The following is a 17880-nucleotide window of genomic DNA, read 5'->3' on the forward strand; positions in this document are numbered from 1 at the left end:
ACCTAGCTAGCACTGTGGCATGTCTGTACACTAGTAGTTAAAAGGCTATCAGTTCCACTGTAACACTGCCATAAATATTACAACCAAAATAACTTCCTAATTTGTTGGATATTATGTAGCACTTTATTCAAGAACATTTAGTTCTGTACACAGACAGGACATTCTGCACTTTAAGGCTGGTCTAGCAGAAGGCAGCAGAGCTTTATGCTCTGTAAAGACTGATGGCAACAGAATCAAAATGCATTATTAAAATGATAAGACATGCTTCTATATTGCTCTTTGTGATTTGATAAGTGTTTCATGTAAAAATGGTAGATAGTCTCGAGGACAAATGTTCCTTTCAGAATGGACAATGAAGTGGTATTCATTTCTATGGGGATATCGCGGTTCTAAAATAATGACACATGCATTCAAAAACAAGAAATCCCTTAAAAACCCAAGACATAACATGTACTGAAACATTTGGCTAAAGGAGAGGTAGTGGATAATTAAATGTACAAATGTGAACAGAGCAGAAGCAACTTTGGATTTAAACTATGGAACAGAACGCTATGGGGTTGGTTTCCCAGACACCAATTTAAGCGTAGTTCTGGACTAAAGCACCTTTTCTAGAATTTCCATTATACATTGAACGTGCTTTTAAGTCTCGGACTAGGCATAATCTGTGTCCAGAAAACTGTCCCTATAAGTCTGGATATGAGTGAACTAAAGCCTTACATGCTGACCACACCGATCGCGTTTATATCCCAGGACAAATTAGCTAGCAATAGCAAGCTAGCTAACTAAATTGACATAAATGTTTAATGCTTTTCGACCTATCCCCAAATTAATATAGTTGGTTCAGAGTTCGTTTTGATATTTCAACCTGCGTGTCCTGATTGCGTCTGGTGTGGGTGGACAAAATCAACATGCGCGCGATGGCGCACGCACGGTCTGGTCAGCATGTTAGAGTGCCTCCACTTTAATGATGTTGAGCTGGGTTTCCTGTGGGGAGACTGTGATGTCTGAGTCCAGGTAATCAGAGGCCTGGGTGGGGGCCATGCAGTCCTGGAGAGCTCCCTCTGTGCTGGTGCTGGGATAGTCTGTACTGTCTGTTCCTCTATAGGACTGTGTGTGTGACTGCGTGTATGTGGTGGCGTAAGACTGTGTGCATGAGGGCATGTGTGTTTGAGTGTGTGGCTGCTGTGTGTAGGCTGACGAGTGAGGCTGTGTGTGCGCCAGCGTGTATGTAGGGGTGTGTGTGAGCGGGAGGCTATCGGTGGTACTACTGCTGCTGCCCGTCTGGAAGCCGTTGATGCCATGGGGGCTCTGTCCGGACAGTTTGAAGGTCTCTATGGTCTCCAGACTGGAGCTGTCCATCCCATTGTAGCTGGGCTGGGCCTGGCTGCACTGAGCATACCCTCCTTGGCTGAAGGGGAATGTGTCCTGGCTGTAGGAGGCAGAGCCTGAGGCAGGTAAGACCGGGGGTGGGGGAGTTTTGGGATGCTGTCGCTGGTGGAGGCTGGTACAGGGTGCCTCCAGTCTTGAGGCCAGGGTCTGCAGGGTGCTGAGAATCTGCCTCTGGACCTGGGTCTGCTGGACCTGCTCCCTCTCCAGCCGGTACTGCTGCTCCACCAGCATGCGCACCGCCAGGCTCAGGCTGTGGATCTCAGAGCCCAGGGTCTGGACCTGCTCCTGGAGACCCCCACCACCACCCCCTCCCCTCCCTCCGGCCTCCTGATGAGCTGCCTGCTGAGGGCTGGGGTTCCTGTCTCTCCTGAGAAGGCCCTGGTTCATTCCCTGGCTCCCAGGGCTTTGGAGGCGGATGACAGGGCTACTACCCTGGGAGGTGGGTGGTGGTGGTGGGGAGTTGGGGAGCCGGATGCCCACACGGGGAGGAGCAGGGTGTGGGGAGCGGACAGCTTGGCCACCGACTCTCTGCTGGAACATCTGTCTGGGAACACTGGCTCCTTGCTGGCCATCCAAATTCCTCTGCAGAGTACAAGTCCATTGTAACATGGGTCAGTTGTAACAGGCTAAATATATCAAATTAAAACCTACTTAGAAAGCTGTTCCATGTGCCAATGATTGGTTAGTCTTTACATGACTATGAAGTTTAATTTAAAAACAAATTTATCCATCAATTATCTTTGGTTTCATTGACAGCTTTGTTTTGAGGCCATGTTTGTTGTTGTAACTCATTGTTACAACTTACCCCTTTACCTAAAATTATATAGCATTTAGACACATGAACATATTTATATCAAATGTCACTTCTTTACATCAACTTTGGCAATGCAACTATGATAAAACCTTTGAAAAAAATGTAAAAGTCACATTTTTCTTTTTGAACGCTAATACTAAATATAGTTTTTCAGCTATTCAGTTTCTGGTCAATATGACAAGCCTAACTCGTTTTCTTTGTCAATTCTGTGTATTTACATCCAAAACGGTTTTTAAATCATACCATTGTTGAATTACCCCTAATGTTTTACCATTAAAGACAGTGTTACAACTGTCCCTGCTATTGGGGTAACTTTCGGACCTTGGGTCTAAGCCAGAATTGTGAAAAGTATACATGTAACTGTAGCCTACCTTTAGTTAGCAGACAAAATGTAAGTTGTTCATGTGAAATTCTGAAATCTTTAAATCAAACAGTGTTAAATAAAGATGTTTAAAACAACTTCAAAATGTGTTACTACTGTTCCTGACCTTCCCTACTCATATACAGTAACAAAACACTAACTGTCGTACTCTTTCCAAGAAATGAACAGAAATCCAACAAAAGGATGACCAAACACTCAGCGCATTCCACATGTTGGGAGGAACTGCATTGCCTGAGGCAAACTGATCAAAACGAGTGTTTGCTCAACCTTTTGTTTGATTGAAAGATGTACCACTGTTAAACTTTTGTAATACTGTTAATTTCAATAGACAACTTAAAGATAAATAGTTGATTGTGACAACTCTCCCACTCTGTCTGCCGAATTCTTTCTCTTTGCTCTTGTTTTCCTTAATAGGATGTCAGTGGGCGGAGCCGGGAGGGTCGTCAGTGAAATGGGACACACCTGGGCTCGGGTGTGTCCCGGGATAAACACACCTCTTTCCCATTCATTGAGGAGACTCTCTCCATGCAGACACACTGTTAGATTTTGGTTGTGGCACCGGTCAACACCCATCATTATCACATTTATGCGTGCAATCACTCACATAATTGTATTTAGTTTACGTCAGTTAATAAATATTTTGTTATTCCTTATCTCCATGTTGTCTCCCTTTCTGTTACAAACTTCGAGCTGGTTCGTGACAAGTGGGGGCTCGTCTGGGATCTGAAGGTTGGTTCCTAGACATTTTGGCATATAGCACTTTGCTGCATTATGAAGGACTAATACTAGTGTCGTTTGGCTTACTAGTATGTGTTGTGTTTGGGAGAAAATGTGGCTTAATGTTTGAGAACTCCGTAGGTGTTTTGTTTGCATCTTTTGTTACAGCTTTTGCGGTGTAATGTTTGGTGCCCAGTGGTGGTTGCCTTTTTGTTTGTTAAACTTGCTACTGTGGTGGATAGTTTGCTATGCGCTACATTGGCGAGAGTACATTGGTTAGTTTCCAAGCCCCTACCCAGGCTGGAGACTCTTTCCTTACTTGCTGTTGGGACATCGGTCTGAGGAGGTGAGCACAATTGGCTGTGTACCTCAGTGGGAGATTTGGGTAGGGTAGTGAAACTTGCTACCCGGCGCTATAGCCTTTATTTTTTCCCCGTTAGGCTTAGTGACGTGTTTCACTGTGGAATATGTTGGGCATGGTTATTTTGTTTGTTTTTTGTTTGGTGTCTGTGGACTGAGCAGTTGTCTCGGGGGCACATCTGTGGCTGGGGGGAATCTGCCAGCGTGCTGGTCTTTTTTTCCTTGCCGGCGGGCTACAGTGTGTAATTACCTACCTCAAATCCGCACGAAGACTAGGGTTGAGTTATTGTAGGTTTTGGGGAAGCGCCATATCATCTCTTCTGTGGTGCCCAGTGTGATTGTCATTTCTCTTGTGGTCTGGTGTGCTCAGCAGAGGGGAAGGGCGTGATTATTTTTTTGTATTTACTCGTGACTATGGCGTCTTACGTAGACACGTTCATTCGCTTTCCATCAGAGGAACTGTTAGAATAATGTACTAAAGAACAGCTGTTGAAGATTGCTGAACACTACAATGTTGCAATTAGTGAAAAATGTCAAATTCTTGTGTTGATATTGAAGGCCAATCTGGAGTGGTATTCTTGAAGTTACCACTGGGGCAGCTTCTGCCGAGGACTCGCCGTCTCCCCATTTCGTTACAATGGCTGCTCCATCTGTTAGCCATAGTAGTCTTTTTGAACAGCAGAAAGAACTGCTTCTGTTACAGCTAAAGTATGACTGGGTAAGGTATGAAAAGGAATTGGAATTTAAACAGGATTTGGAGCGTGCAAAAATAAAGCTGCAACAAGAGCGGCTTGAGTTGGTTAGGGAAGGAAAGCTCTCGGGAGAGTTTGCTCTGGGAAGATGACCCAGATTTACCTAGGGGTTGTTCCTCTTTTGGTCGTACCCCGGACACATTTGATATTGTTGGAAACTTAGTTGTTGACAATTTTATGAGAAGGACCCTGAGACATTCTTTTCATTGTTTGAACGTGTTGCTGACGCAAGGAGTTGGCCTGATTCTGACTGCACTTTAATGTTGCAGTGTGTGTTGACTGGTAAAGCGCAGGAAGCATATTCAGCTCTTAGTGTGGCCGACAGTGTCAGTTCTGATAAGGTTAAAATGGCTGTTATAGATTTACAAATTGGTTCCTGAGGCTTACCGCCAACGATTTAGAACTTTAAAAAAGGGATGATAAACACTCATGTTGAGTGCGAGTTATCTTCAGTTTAATCGCTGGCGTTCCGTCCTCTGCAGTTACGACTTTCCAAGGGCTGTGATCTGATTATGATAGAGAATTTAAGGACACAATCCCTGACCGGATAGCCACGTACATTAACGAACAAAAAGGTAAAGACTGTCGCTGAAGCTGCGGTTTTGGCAGAACAGTATGTTTTGACTCACAAGTGTCTTTGCAGAGCCCTGTATTCGGAGTGAGTGGGGATGTTTGGAGAGATTTGGGCTTCGCTCACTGACTTGCTCTGGTTCACGGGCAGAGTTTCTTTTAACTAGGGTTGAGCCTGACTCCTGTGGTTAAAGCTGCCTTTGGTCAAGAGTGTCACTACTGTCAGGGTTCAGGACATTGGATAAAACGAATGTCCGGGTTCTCAGGGCTATGGGTAAATTCAGTACTTGTGCTTACGTTAAATCTAAGCCTACGGCATTAGCAGCGCCTGTCCCATATCAGTTCACTCCTGACACTGCCTCATGCCCAGGGGCATGTGAAAGTCCATACTGACCCAGACTATTTACCTTTCATTACGGAGGGTTTTGTCTATGTTAGGAAGTAACGACCTAGTGCCAGTGAAGATCCTGAGAGACACAGGTGCCTCTGAGTCGTTTGTGTTGGAGTCTGTTACCCTTCTCTGCTGAGACTGATTCGGGGAATAGTGTTTTAATTAGGGGAATAGGGTTGAACACTGTCAGTCCCATTGCATAAACTGATGTTGGATTGTGGACTGGTGAAAGGTGAGGTTGTGGGGGTGTGTCCTTCATTGCCTATTGAGGGTATTGACGCTATATTTGGGAATAACTTGGCTGGTGAGTGTCTGGCCTGCTGTGTTTCCATCTAGTGGTTTCCGCTAAGCCGTCATTTGTAGAGATTCCTGATGAGTGCGCAGAGTTTCCCAGAGGTGTTTTCTACGTGTGCAGTGCGCGTTCTATGAGTCGTGGCGACCTGGTCACTGCGCCGGCTAACGAGAATGGCACAAAGAATTCTGTCACTACTTTCCCTGTACCCTGCTCCGATCTAATCAAGGCGCAACGGGCTGACCCCACATTAGAGTTGCGTGACCAAATTGTGCCTGTGGAACAGTTGGGAGATGTCGCCCATGGCTATTTTCTCCAAGAGGACGTTCTGATGAGAAAGTGGGTGTCTCATGGTAATTGTTTTGTGGGGAAGGCTATTAGTCAGGTTGTACCAGTTAAGCTTTGTGGGTTGGTGTTGACGACTTCCCACAACAACGTTGCTGGACATATGGGTGTGAGGGAACACCTACAATCGCATATAAAGACAGTTCTTTTGGCCTAGGTTAGAGGGATGTTTCTGAGTTCGAAACTGGCCACACCTGTCAATTAACTGGTAAACCTAATCAAACTATTAAGCCAGTACCACTGTTTCTTATTCCTGTACTCAGCCAACCTTTTGAGTCTGACTGTGTTGGTCCTCTGCCTCGTTCTAAAAAAAGGTAGTAGTTACCTGTTCACTGATGTCGGACAGATGGTCGTGATAGGCAGCAGGAAACCTAAGTCTGTGCTAAAAGCTTTCACTGTTTGAAATCCCTAAGGTCATTCAGAGTGATCAAGGATCTAATTTCACCTCTAAACTGTTTGGTCAGGTTCTCCAACAGATCCATATTGAACACAATTTGTCTAGCCCCTATCACGCGCAGAGTCAAGGAGCGTTTCCATCAAAGACTTAAGTGTTTGAGAGCTTATTGTACTGAGATGGATTGGGAGGGGTTGCCTTGGTTACTGTTAGCTGCTAGGGAGGTTTCACAGGAGAGCACGGGTTTCAGTCCAAATGACCTTGTTTGGACATGGGGTGCGTGGACTTCTATCAGTTCTCCAGGATGACTGGAAGTCTCCTGAGCCCCCTCAGTCCCTGTTATTTTATGTGTGATTTCGCATGTACACCGCTGGTGAGATGGCTAAAGAGAAGCTATCATCTTCACAGGAGAGGAAGGGCATATTTGATCGGCGAACTGAGCCTCTTCACTTTAGTCCAGGTGACCAGGTTCTTGCTCTGCTGTCAATTGTTGGTTCTCCTTTTCAAGCCAAGTTTCAAGGTCCATATACGGTTGTGCGCCAGTGCACTGAGCAAAACGATCTAGTTGCCACTCCAGAACGGAGGAAAGCACACCAACTGTGCCATGTAAATCTGTTAACCCTATTATGCATGTTCCTCTGAGGCTGAACAGTGGGAGTCTACAGAGGACGGTAAACTTGTTCTGTTGGCCGATACCGTTATTTCGCTGGGTTCTTGTCATGCTAGGTCTGTGCATGAGGAGGAAGATGTTCCTGGTCCCGACGATTGCATACTGCAGGGTAGATTGAAAAATTCAGAGACACTGGATGTTTTAGACAGGCTTCTCACTCATTTACCTGTTGATGGGCGGGAAGAGATTGTCGGTCTGATTCAGAGATTTCCAGGTTTGTTTTCTGATACATCTACACGTACAAACTTAATAGAACACAATATTGACGTTGGGGATGCTGACCCCATTCGTCAGCGGTTCTATAGTTTCTTCAGAGAAACGGCGCTGTCTGGATGCTGAGGTCAGGTACATGCTGGAGAGTGATATAGCAGAGCCTTTCTCAAGTTGGGCTTCTCCATGTATCTTGTTCAGTAAACTGGATGGGACAAACAGATTTTGTACCGACTACCATAAGGTAAAGTCACTAAACCAGATTAATTTCCTCTTCCTCGGATGGAGGACTGCGTTGATTAGGTCGGAGCAGCTAAGTTTGTGCAAATTTGACCTGTTAAAACCTGCCACTGACGAGTAGGGCATGTGAAATCTCTGCCTTTATTACACCCTCTGGTCTGTACTCGTATTGGGTTATGTGTTTCGGCCTGCGTAATGCACCTGCCACTTTTCAGCGACCTTATGAACAGGGTTATCTCCGGTCTGGCAGGGTGCCCTGGACAATGTAGTGATATGCAGGTACTTGGGAGGAACATCTGTCCTGTATTCAAGCCTTGTTCCACCACCTAGCTGCGGGTCGCCTCACGAATCAATCTGGCTAAATGTGAATTTGCTCAGGTGACCTTTACATACCTTGGCAAGGTGGTTGGGCAGGGTGAAGTGCGTCCTGTTTGGGCTAAGGTGGTAGCTACTGATGCTTTTCCACCACCAACTACTAAAAAGGAACTGATGCGTTTCTTGGGAATGATTGGTTATTACCGTAGTTTTTGTAGGAACTTCTCTACTGTGGTCACTCCCTTGACAGATTTTCTGAAAGCTAAAGCTGTTTACGTCTGAGCTTCTCATTGTCAACAGGCTTTTGAAGATGCAAAGAGGTTGCTTACCTCAACTCCGGTGCTGGCTGCTCCTCACGTGGATTTGTCATTTACCTTGCAGGTGGATGCTAGTCATGTGGGGGCAGGTGCAGTTTTACTGCAAGCAGATGTGTCTGGTGTTGAGAGGCCTGTTAGTTTCTTTTTTCTTTTCCAAAATTTTTAACCATTTATCAGTTGAACTACTGTCATGGAAAGAGAAGCGCTAGCACTCATATGGGCACTACAACACTTTGAGGTGTATGTCGGGTCGGGAGTAGTACCTATTGTGGTCCATGTGTCCTAACCAGAGGATAATGAGATGGTGTTTATTTTTACAAGCATTCCATCTCGATGTGCGCCACATCGGAGGGACAGATAATGTCGTTGCTCTCTTTGCTCTTGTTTTCCTTAATAGGATGTCGGTGGAAGGGTAGTCAGCAAAATGGGACAGACCTGGGCTCGGTTGTGTCCCGGGATAAATACACCTCTTCCCTATTCATTGAGACTCTCTTCATGCAGACACACTGTTAGATTTTGGTTGTGGCCATTTTTATTTGCTTTGGCACCTTCAATACCCCTCATCACATTTATGCACGCACCACTCACTTGTATTTAGTTCAGTTAATAAATATATTTTGTATTCCTTATCTCCTCGTTGTCTCCATTTTTGTTACGAACTTCGAGCCGGTTGGTGACATTGATGAATCGACACTATTTAAAAGAATTGTGTATATTATGGTGAGTTGCCTTCGCCTTGTACTCACCGCTTGAGTAAGCCTCTGAGCGACTGGGTCATAGGACTGTGGTTGATCTGCTGCCACAGGTCTCTGGACATCAGAACCAGGAGCACTAGACTGTTCTCTTAACAGAGCTGCTACCTGCTGGTAGGACTGATAAGAAGAATCTCTTATCTGGGGGGGGAAGAGAGAAGATCCAATCAAAGCCTCGAAGTGACATGATCACCACAGTAATAACACCTCTCATATGATAATTTGTTTCATACCAGGGTTGTTCAGAAAGTGGAAATATTTTGAAACAGTGTACTGTGTGGGGGTACTACCTGAACATGTTCAACAAGAAATTCAATTTTTTTTACTGAAACTAAATTAGAGCCTGGGTACCAGTCTGTTTCTGCTACAATTCTACTCCTTGACATGCAAAATAACAGAGTACAAGGACTGGAATGTTAGCAAAACAGGTTCTGGATTTTTATGTAAATTACACTGTTCTGAAAGATTTACACAAGCATCATACTACAGCCTTTTATTTATTGTCTTCCCTTACGAGATCTTCCCCAGGCTTTCAAACAGAACGTGAGAAGCCTGAGCGGTATACTACAAAGCAGGATTAATGACTCAGCCAGCAACTTGCCTAAATATTTTGAAATAACGTTACATTTTTTAGAAAGATAAGCTTGAAATGGGCAAACTGACAACCAAAAACACATTACATTTTGATTTCTTAATGAACCAGAAAATCAGTACTGGTTTATCAAAGTCAGCTGGCTAACTCATTGATCCTGCTTTGTAGTATAAGGGCTTCCCAGGGATCCCCAGGCTAATTGTGCAGTGCACATAAATGCCGAGGCTCATTGATGAACTCAATGTGCTGTACTCAGTACAGGAACATAGGCCTAATTATATCCATTTGTACACTGCAAAATGACCAGAAGTAATCCCAAACCGATATTGTATTGGACAATACTAGAATAATGACATACCTCCATTACATTGAGACACTATCACATCTCTATTTATTGGTCAGAATATTTGGGAGCAAATTTTCTTAACATATTCTTCTGACATTTTTATTTTTTTAATATAAAAAAAAAAAACTGTAGGCCAAATACAATTGCTTGCAGGCTCAATTTGGCCCACCGGCCACCAGTTACCAACCCTTTCTGTATATATCTACTCAAACTTGATGTCTCTGCACCCTTTTTGGTCTTAGTGAATCACACGACTATGAGATGTGCCTACCTTTGCTCTATGAGACAAAGCCTTATCCAGAAGCCTTTTGCGTGCTGCCAGTATGGGGTTAGTAGCTGGCGAGGGTGTGGCTCTCTTACGCATGTAGGCACCCGTCACAGTCGCTGCTCCTGCAGGTGGAAGACCCCTCTGCTGAGAGTTCTGAGCCAATGATGTGACACTGACAATCTGGATGTCCTTATCCTCCTCCTTGTTCCCTTCCTCCTGTTTCTCTGTCCTGTTGCTCTGTCCTCTGCTGGCGCCTTCACCTCCTGTCCCAGGCGGCCCCTGACCCCTGACCTCAGGAGGAGTGGAACCAGGACACTGCTTGGCGAACTCTGACGCCGCAACATAGCCTGCGTGGCATGACGCCTCCCGCAGTAGATTACGTATTTGCTGGTCGTTCCAGCCCTCCCGGCTTCCACCATCTCCCCTCCCTGCCCCAACCCCAGGTGTGGTCTGTGGCTCTGGGGCTGCAGCACTTTCACCACCCCTCTGGACCTTCTTCCTCTGGAACTCCTTGAGGTACAGGTAGATGGCCTGGGCAGACACCCGGATATTCTCCAGCTCCAGCACCGCCTTGATCTTGCGGAAGCTCAGGCCCGCCTGCCGCAGCTCCACCACCTTGCGCTTGGCAGCATCGTCCAGACGGCCCATGGTTGGTCACTCACTCCAGGCTGCTCCACTCCACAAGAGCCCTTCTCCAATCGGGACTTAGGCTACTTCTATCTGTTGAGAGACAAGAGAATTCACTACTAACTGTAGTAAATAGAGCATTTGGAATTAGACTTTCAAACACATAAATACATTAGGCTAGTGTAGTTAAACTGATCAGAAATCACACAGATGGCACCAATTCTATCACATAATCTTCTTCACCTGAAACCTCACATTGATAGCTAGCCTGACATTAAAAGCAATTTAACTTGTGAAGGACAGGACTCCAGGCAAAATTTACTGATTATTTTTGGCAATAGACATAAATTATTAGCTAGATTTAATAAGCTAAATAAACAGAATACATAAGCCAATAGAACACGGCTGGCAGTGTATCCTAGCCTCTGCCACAGACTTCCACCTGAACTAAGCTTGGAAGCCGTAGCGTAGTCTACTTTTATTACTCCACCGGTCCCAGCAGTCTAGCATCAACGTTGGGACACTGTGTACTGTCCACTGTCTAGCTAGTAAATATTTTAGCTAGATAGCATCAAACCTGTCCCACAATGTGAACACACAGCCTAACGGTCCTAACCTAACGTTGAAGAAAGGAAAGGATTTTATCTACATAGCTAACTAACGTGAGCTAGTTCTAGCTAAGAATATTTGATCGCGGTGTTAACTCACTTCAATACGATACTGCACGTTTTCAGCTCATTTGAAAATGACCCATATCGTTTCCTTTAGTCTGCAAGCTAAATCGTTAGGGGAAAACAAACATTTGTAACAAGTAACTATTAGCTAACCTTACTGGTAGAACCAGTGGTCGAGGGTTGATAGCTAGCTAAAGATTTTCATATGAATGTTGACAAGAGGAAAAGTGGAAAACGTCGTTTAGGCGACAACGTCATCATTACGCGTCAGATTTAGCACAGAGGAACGAGTGGTTGAGCCTGCTTCCGACTCGAACGAAATGTACGTATTCTGGGTTTATATAGGTATTTCTATTCCATATTATGATCTTCTCAATGTTGACCATTTTGGCCTTACATTAGATGCATTTTAATGCTTGAGCTACATAAACAGAGCAGGGCACAACGTTGCTAATTAGCTATCGTTTCTGGCCTTGCTTGTTCTATGAATGGAGGAAGGCAATGGCGGTCGCATAAACGCAACATATAAACAGTTAGATAGCGTTTGAAGATGAAGAACGTAATAATAATGCTGTTCGGTAGCGATCTTACTAGTACTGTGTCTACACTTTCTCGCACACTGCACGAGCTAGTTTATGTCCATATTAGCTAGTTCTCTTAGTTAGCCCTAAATTCTGATTATTTAGCTAACGCTAACGTTAGCTAAATCACAATTGTATTTAACCAACATTGGAGAGCAAGCTAGATAGTTTATTGAATAAGACTGTTATACTGCAACTGCCCCTGGCTAATTTTATAATGCACGTTAGCAGCATTTATCATGTATTCATTATCTTTTTAATTGCATCTAACTAAATTGACATTTTTTTCACTTACTTAGGGCACCGTCACCCACAAAGCGTAAGGAGGAGGAAAAGTCAAAGGACAGGGGAAAAGAGAAGACTGCCACTAAAGAAGGGGGGGACAAGGAGAGAGGCAGGGAGAAGGGCCACAAACGACGCAGTGCATCCACTGGGAGCAGCAGCAGGTGAGATGCCTCCCCTTGCTCTTTGCCTCTGTACAGTCTTTAACTACCTCAAGCAGTGCTTTAGGACACACTAGCTAGGGCTTTTCACACTGCTAAGCCAAGCTGGAATGCCCTATGTTCCAAAGTGGGCCAAGAGGTTAATTGGACACGAATTTCAGATAATACCTCCCTGTTCTGCTCAGTTTCTTTCGATTGTGTGCCTAATGAACACAACCCTTGTTGCTGGCCTGTTTGTGTATGTATATCTTACTACCCAGCTCCAGCAGCAGCTCTGGCTCCAGCTCTGGTTCCTCCAGCGGCTCTAGTTCCTCTGGCACCAGCCGCTCTGGGTCTTCCAGGTCCAGCTCCTCCAGCTCATCTAGTTCCTCTGGGTCGCCCGACCCCGGCCGCCGCCGCCACGACAACCGTCGCCGCTCCCGCTCCGCGTGAGTACTAGCTGATACATTGTGATTGTGGTCCTAAACAGTGTCTGCTCATCGGGACATTCCCTGGGTTCACATAGTATTTGAAATCGTCCAAATATTTTATCTTAGTCTAGGACAATGGAACCAGTGGCACACACTGAAAGTAGTTGAAATATGTCAAATACTATTTGAACCCTAGGTCTGGTTGAAAATGCCGTTTTATCATGATCAAAATGGTTCAGTTGTGGGAAAAACTACAAGTTTGTCCCGCTTCAAACAGTGTCTTTTCACTTAGTAAACTCTCATGGTTTTGTAATGACTGTCCATTGTGCTGCAGGTCAAAAACACAGAAGAAGGGGGATGACAAGGAGCGAAGGAGAAGGAGCCCGAGCCCCAAGCCCACCAAAGTTCACTTAGGAAGACTGACCAGAAATGTGACCAAGGTGAGGGACTACACGACACGGCTCACCCTAGCTGTGTTGGGCTTACTACAGTTGGTGTGCAAGTGTAAATAAACCCAAATTCAACAATGGGAATTTTGTATGTAAAATGTATAGATATTTTTGAAGTCACACTTTACTTGAAGGTGGTATAAAACACAAGGAATTCATAACACCTTTCTGAGTGTTGCAGTCAATCATTAATAACAACCTTCATAACACCTTTATCATTCATAAGGAGTCTTCAAAATAAAATATCAAATAGATAGATCTTTATAGATAGATCTCTCTCTCCGGGAGAAGGCAGTTCTGAAGTTAACAGAGTACCTGGCCTAGAGCGAATTCTGAAGCAACAATCGTATGTTAGGCTTACAGCATGTTCTTTTACAAAATTAGCCAGGAACATTAGGGGGCTAGGTACTGTGGCTGTAAAAATACATATTATTGTTGTACAGTGGATAAATAAAGATATATGCACACACACACTACCGGTCAAAAAGTTTAGAACACCTACTCATGCATGTGGATTTCTTTATTTGTACTGTTTTCTACATTGTAGAATAATAGTGAAGACATCAAAACTATGAAATTACACATGGAATCGTGTAGTAACCAAAAAAGTGTTAAACAAATCAAAATATAGTTTATATTTGAGATTCTTCAAATAGCCACCCTTTACCTTGATGACAGCTTTGCATGCTCTTGGCATTCTCACAACCAGTTTCACTTGAAATGCTTTTCCAACAGTCTTGAAGGAGTTCCCACATATGCTGAGCACTTGTTGGCTGCTTTTCCTTCACTCTGCGGTCGGACTCATCCCAAACCATCTCAATTTTTTTGAGGTTGTGTGATTGTGGAGGCCAGGTCATCTGATGCAGCACTCCATCACTCTCCTTCTTGGTAAAATAGCCCTTACACAGCCTGGATGTGTGTTGGGTCATTGTCCTGTTGAAAAACGAATGATAGTCCCACTAAATCCAAACCAGATAGGATGGCATATCGCTGCAGAATGCTGTGGTAGCCATGCTGGTTAAGTGTGCCTTGAATTCTAAATAAATCACTGACAGTGTCACCAGCAAAGCTCCATCACACCACCATCCTCCATGCTTCACGGTGGGAAATACACATGCAGAGATCATCCGTTCACCCACACCGCGTCTCACAAGGAGACAGCGGTTGGAACCAAAATTCTGAAATTTGGACTCGACCAAAGGACAAATTTCCATCGGTTTAATGTCCATTGCTCGTGTTTCTTGGCCCAAGCAAGTATCTTATTCTTATTGGTGTCCTTTAGTAGTGGTTTCTTTGCAGCAATTCGACCATGAAGGCCTGATTCACACGGTCTCCTCTGAACAGTTGATGTTGAGATGTCTGTTACTTGAACTCTGTGAAGCATTTATTTGGGCTGCAACCTGAAGTGCAGTTAACTCTAATGAACTTATCCTCTGCAATAGAGGTAACTCTGGGATTTCCTTTCCTGTGGCGATTCTCATGAGAGCCAGTTTCATCATAGAGCTTGATGGTTTTTACGACTGCACTTGAAGAAACTTTCAAAGTTCTTGAAATGTTCCGTATTGACTGACCTTCATGTCTTAAAGTAATGATGGACTATTGTTTCTCTTTACTTATTTGAGCTGTTCTTGCCATAATATGGACTTGGTCTTTTACCAAATAGGGCTGTCTTCTGTATATCCCCCTACCTTGTCACAACACAACTGATTGGCTCAAACACATCAAGAAGGAAAGAAATTCCACAAATTAACAAGGCACACCTGTTAATTGAAGTGCATTCCAAGTGACTACTTCATGAAGCTGTTTGAGCGAATGCCAAGGGTGTGCAAAGCTGTCATCAAGGCAAGGGTGGCTATTTGAAGAATCTCAAATATATATATTTTTTATTTTATTTTTTACTTACTACATAATTCCATATGTTATTTCATAGTTTTGATGTCTTCACTATTATTCTTCAATGTAGAAGATGGTAAAAATAAAGAAGCCATGAATGAGTAGGTGTTCTAAAACTGTATATACTGATATTTGGGGATATTGAAAATATATTTCACAGCGGTTTAGATGGTACAATGATTCTCTACACTATAGCCTACATTTCTTGTTTTGTCACACAAACTGAAATTAGTTGAACATTTTAGTATTTTAGCAGCTATGTATAACGGAGTGATTTCTACATATTGCGCCTTAAAGTAAATATGTACTTATTCTCTTTGAATGAATTGTATGTCGAGACCATGCCATCGGAGATAAATGTTGAAGTCATTTTTATCTTCTGTTGAACAGGACCACATCCAGGAGATCTTTGCCACCTACGGCAAGATCAAGATGATTGACATGCCAGTGGAGAGGCTCCACCCAAACCTGTCCCGGGGCTACGCCTATGTGGAGTTCGAGACTCCAGAGGAGGCCCAGAAGGCCCTGAAACACATGGATGGTGGTACGAGGGCGTCTGGGGCATGTTCATTAGGCCACAGTGTAGTAGAATGTTTTTTGCAAATGAAAATGAGCAATTCTTATTAGACAAGTTTAGATAGTTCCTCTTGGTTTCCGGTCGTTTTGTGCCTACTGTACACAACCTTGTAGACTGTAACAATAACAGACCTGGTACATACTTTTTTGAGCTACAAGTAATACATTTCCATTGTAGCCAATTAAACCTGGCTGTTACACTGGTTGCACGAACAGCACGTGACTGGAGATTAGCTGTGAGAGGCTTTTTAATTTTCTCCCAGTCAATGTGTGACTCACGAAGGATAAATGCTTAGTGGTTTGTGCTTCGTCCGTGATACCAGCTTCCAGTGGAGCAGCTAAAAACATACAATGATGGCGTTCTTTCATGCGAGCGCTATGTCCCCAATGTATCATCTCTGGAAGACAGTGCAGAGCCTTTGTTGGACTATTGGCTAATCCCTTGTACTGCTTTGTGTCAGTCTGAAATCTCAATGTTTTGGAGTTACATTTTAACAGAGATGTTTCTAGTATGACGTTGAGGTTTGTGTGTATTTCTGTCTTTCCTCTGTTCCCAGGTCAGATTGATGGTCAGGAGATCACCACCTCTGCCGTGCTGGCTCCAAGGATACGCCCTCCCCCTCGCAGACAGTCACCCCCACGCAGAATGCCCCCACCTCCCCCCATGTGGCGCCGCACCCCACCTCGCATGAGGAGAAGGTTAGTGTTGGCCCTGGTCTGATGGCCCAAGCCCTGGTGGGTCTGGTGGTCTGATGGCCCAAGCCCTAGTGGATCTGGTGGTCTGATGGCCCTGGTCTGATGGCCCAAGCCCTGGTGGATCTGGTGGTCTGATGGCCCTGGTCTGATGGCCCAAGCCCTAGTGGGTCTGGTGGTCTGATGGCCCAAGCCCTAGTGGGTCTGGTGGTCTGATAGCCCTGCTCTGATAGCTCTAGCCCATGTTATGGTGACCTGGACGTCCTGGATTGATAATACAATACTGGTAACAAATACTTGGTTCAATCACCAATTTCAACAGTAATTTGAATCCTCCAATTTGACCTACTGTCCTGAGAACATTACTGTATTGTTTAATTCTCCACTTCTAGCGCCTCTCTAGCTCCTTGTGGTGTAATATGTTGACCTTTTGATAGTTTCTTTAAATGTCGCAATATAAAGGTACTTTACTGACACACAAGTGATGCTTTGTTTACCTGCAGGTCTCGGTCACCAAGGAGACGGTCCCCCGTGCGCCGACGCTCCAGGTCCCCGGGGCGCAGACGTCATCGTTCCCGCTCCAGTTCCAACTCCTCACGGTAGAGGAACAACGCTACCCCCCTCGCCCGCCCGCCCCCCCAACAACCCATGGTGAATGTATTTTCCATGATTACTTGCATCCTGTCCCCTCTTCTCTTCCTGAAAATGCATTGGAGGACAAAATCGGAATGTTCCTTCTCCTCCATTGTGCTTTGAGGTGGCGAGAAGAGAGGATGAAAGGAGTCAAGGAAATACAATTGAGCTTGTACCTCAAAAGAATTTGTCTGAAGTGAACAGTCTAGTTTTTTTGTTTGTCTCATTACGTTTTTCTAATTTTCATTTTAAGGTTCCCACACAGTCGTTCAGATTACTTGTTGATCGTCATGTCCTTTGTTATCCATTCAAAGCTCAGGCTTTGTTTGAGTACTAATGATTTGCTCAAGATGTGTGTACTGATTTTTGTACATGCTTTGAAAATAAAAGGAAGAAACTTCAACCTCAAACTGTTTGTCAATTTCTGTGGCTTCTTTAAGTCTATATGCCAGTCTAAAGTTTATTAGTAACGTTTGGGATTCATTTTGATGGAGGGAAACTGAGTGGATTATTGATTGAAGCGCGCTAGCTAAACTGAGTTTTTATGGATATAAAGAAGAACATTATCGAACAAAAGGACCATTTGTGATGTAACTAGGACCTATTGGAGTGCCAACAGAAGAAGATCAAAGGTAAGGCATTTTTATATTACTATTTCTGTCTTGTGTCGCACCTCCCTGGTTGAATTATGTTTGTCGTGCATTTGTATGATGGTGTGCAGTCTGATTAGTGTAGTTCACTTTGACTTATACAACAAAAGTTTGTATTGTAGTTTTTCAGCCTGA

At 44.3% G+C, this 17880-nt stretch overlaps 2 protein-coding genes across 4 annotated transcripts; one reads left to right on the plus strand and one right to left on the minus strand.

Annotated features, from left to right (window-relative positions):
• Window positions 1-100: 100 nt before the first annotated feature.
• On the minus strand, window positions 101-11653 carry LOC106601854 (uncharacterized). 3 transcript variants are annotated; one of them, XM_014194265.2, is made up of 4 exons: window positions 11452-11653; window positions 10120-10836; window positions 8905-9051; window positions 101-1971 (listed from the first exon to the last, which is right to left on the minus strand). In XM_014194265.2, exons 2-4 carry the CDS (start codon window positions 10762-10764, stop codon window positions 946-948), a joined length of 1818 nt encoding a protein of 605 aa, XP_014049740.2. In that variant the 5' UTR covers window positions 10765-10836; window positions 11452-11653; the 3' UTR covers window positions 101-945. The 3 variants fall into 3 exon arrangements, with proteins under 3 accessions (XP_014049740.2, XP_014049743.2, XP_014049741.2); XM_014194268.2 differs by having other exon boundaries at window positions 11571-11644; XM_014194266.2 differs by having other exon boundaries at window positions 10120-10866; window positions 11452-11608.
• Window positions 11599-17505, plus strand: LOC106601855 (RNA-binding protein with serine-rich domain 1). The gene is made up of 7 exons (XM_014194271.2): window positions 11599-11739; window positions 12298-12444; window positions 12702-12869; window positions 13186-13291; window positions 15584-15737; window positions 16327-16468; window positions 16966-17505. Coding segments are annotated over exons 1-7 (819 nt in total). The 5' UTR covers window positions 11599-11737; the 3' UTR covers window positions 17066-17505.
• The last annotated feature ends 375 nt before the right edge of the window (window positions 17506-17880 follow it).

Source organism: Salmo salar, chromosome ssa03 (genome assembly GCF_905237065.1).
Source record: "Salmo salar chromosome ssa03, Ssal_v3.1, whole genome shotgun sequence".
Taxonomy (NCBI): domain Eukaryota; kingdom Metazoa; phylum Chordata; class Actinopteri; order Salmoniformes; family Salmonidae; genus Salmo; species Salmo salar.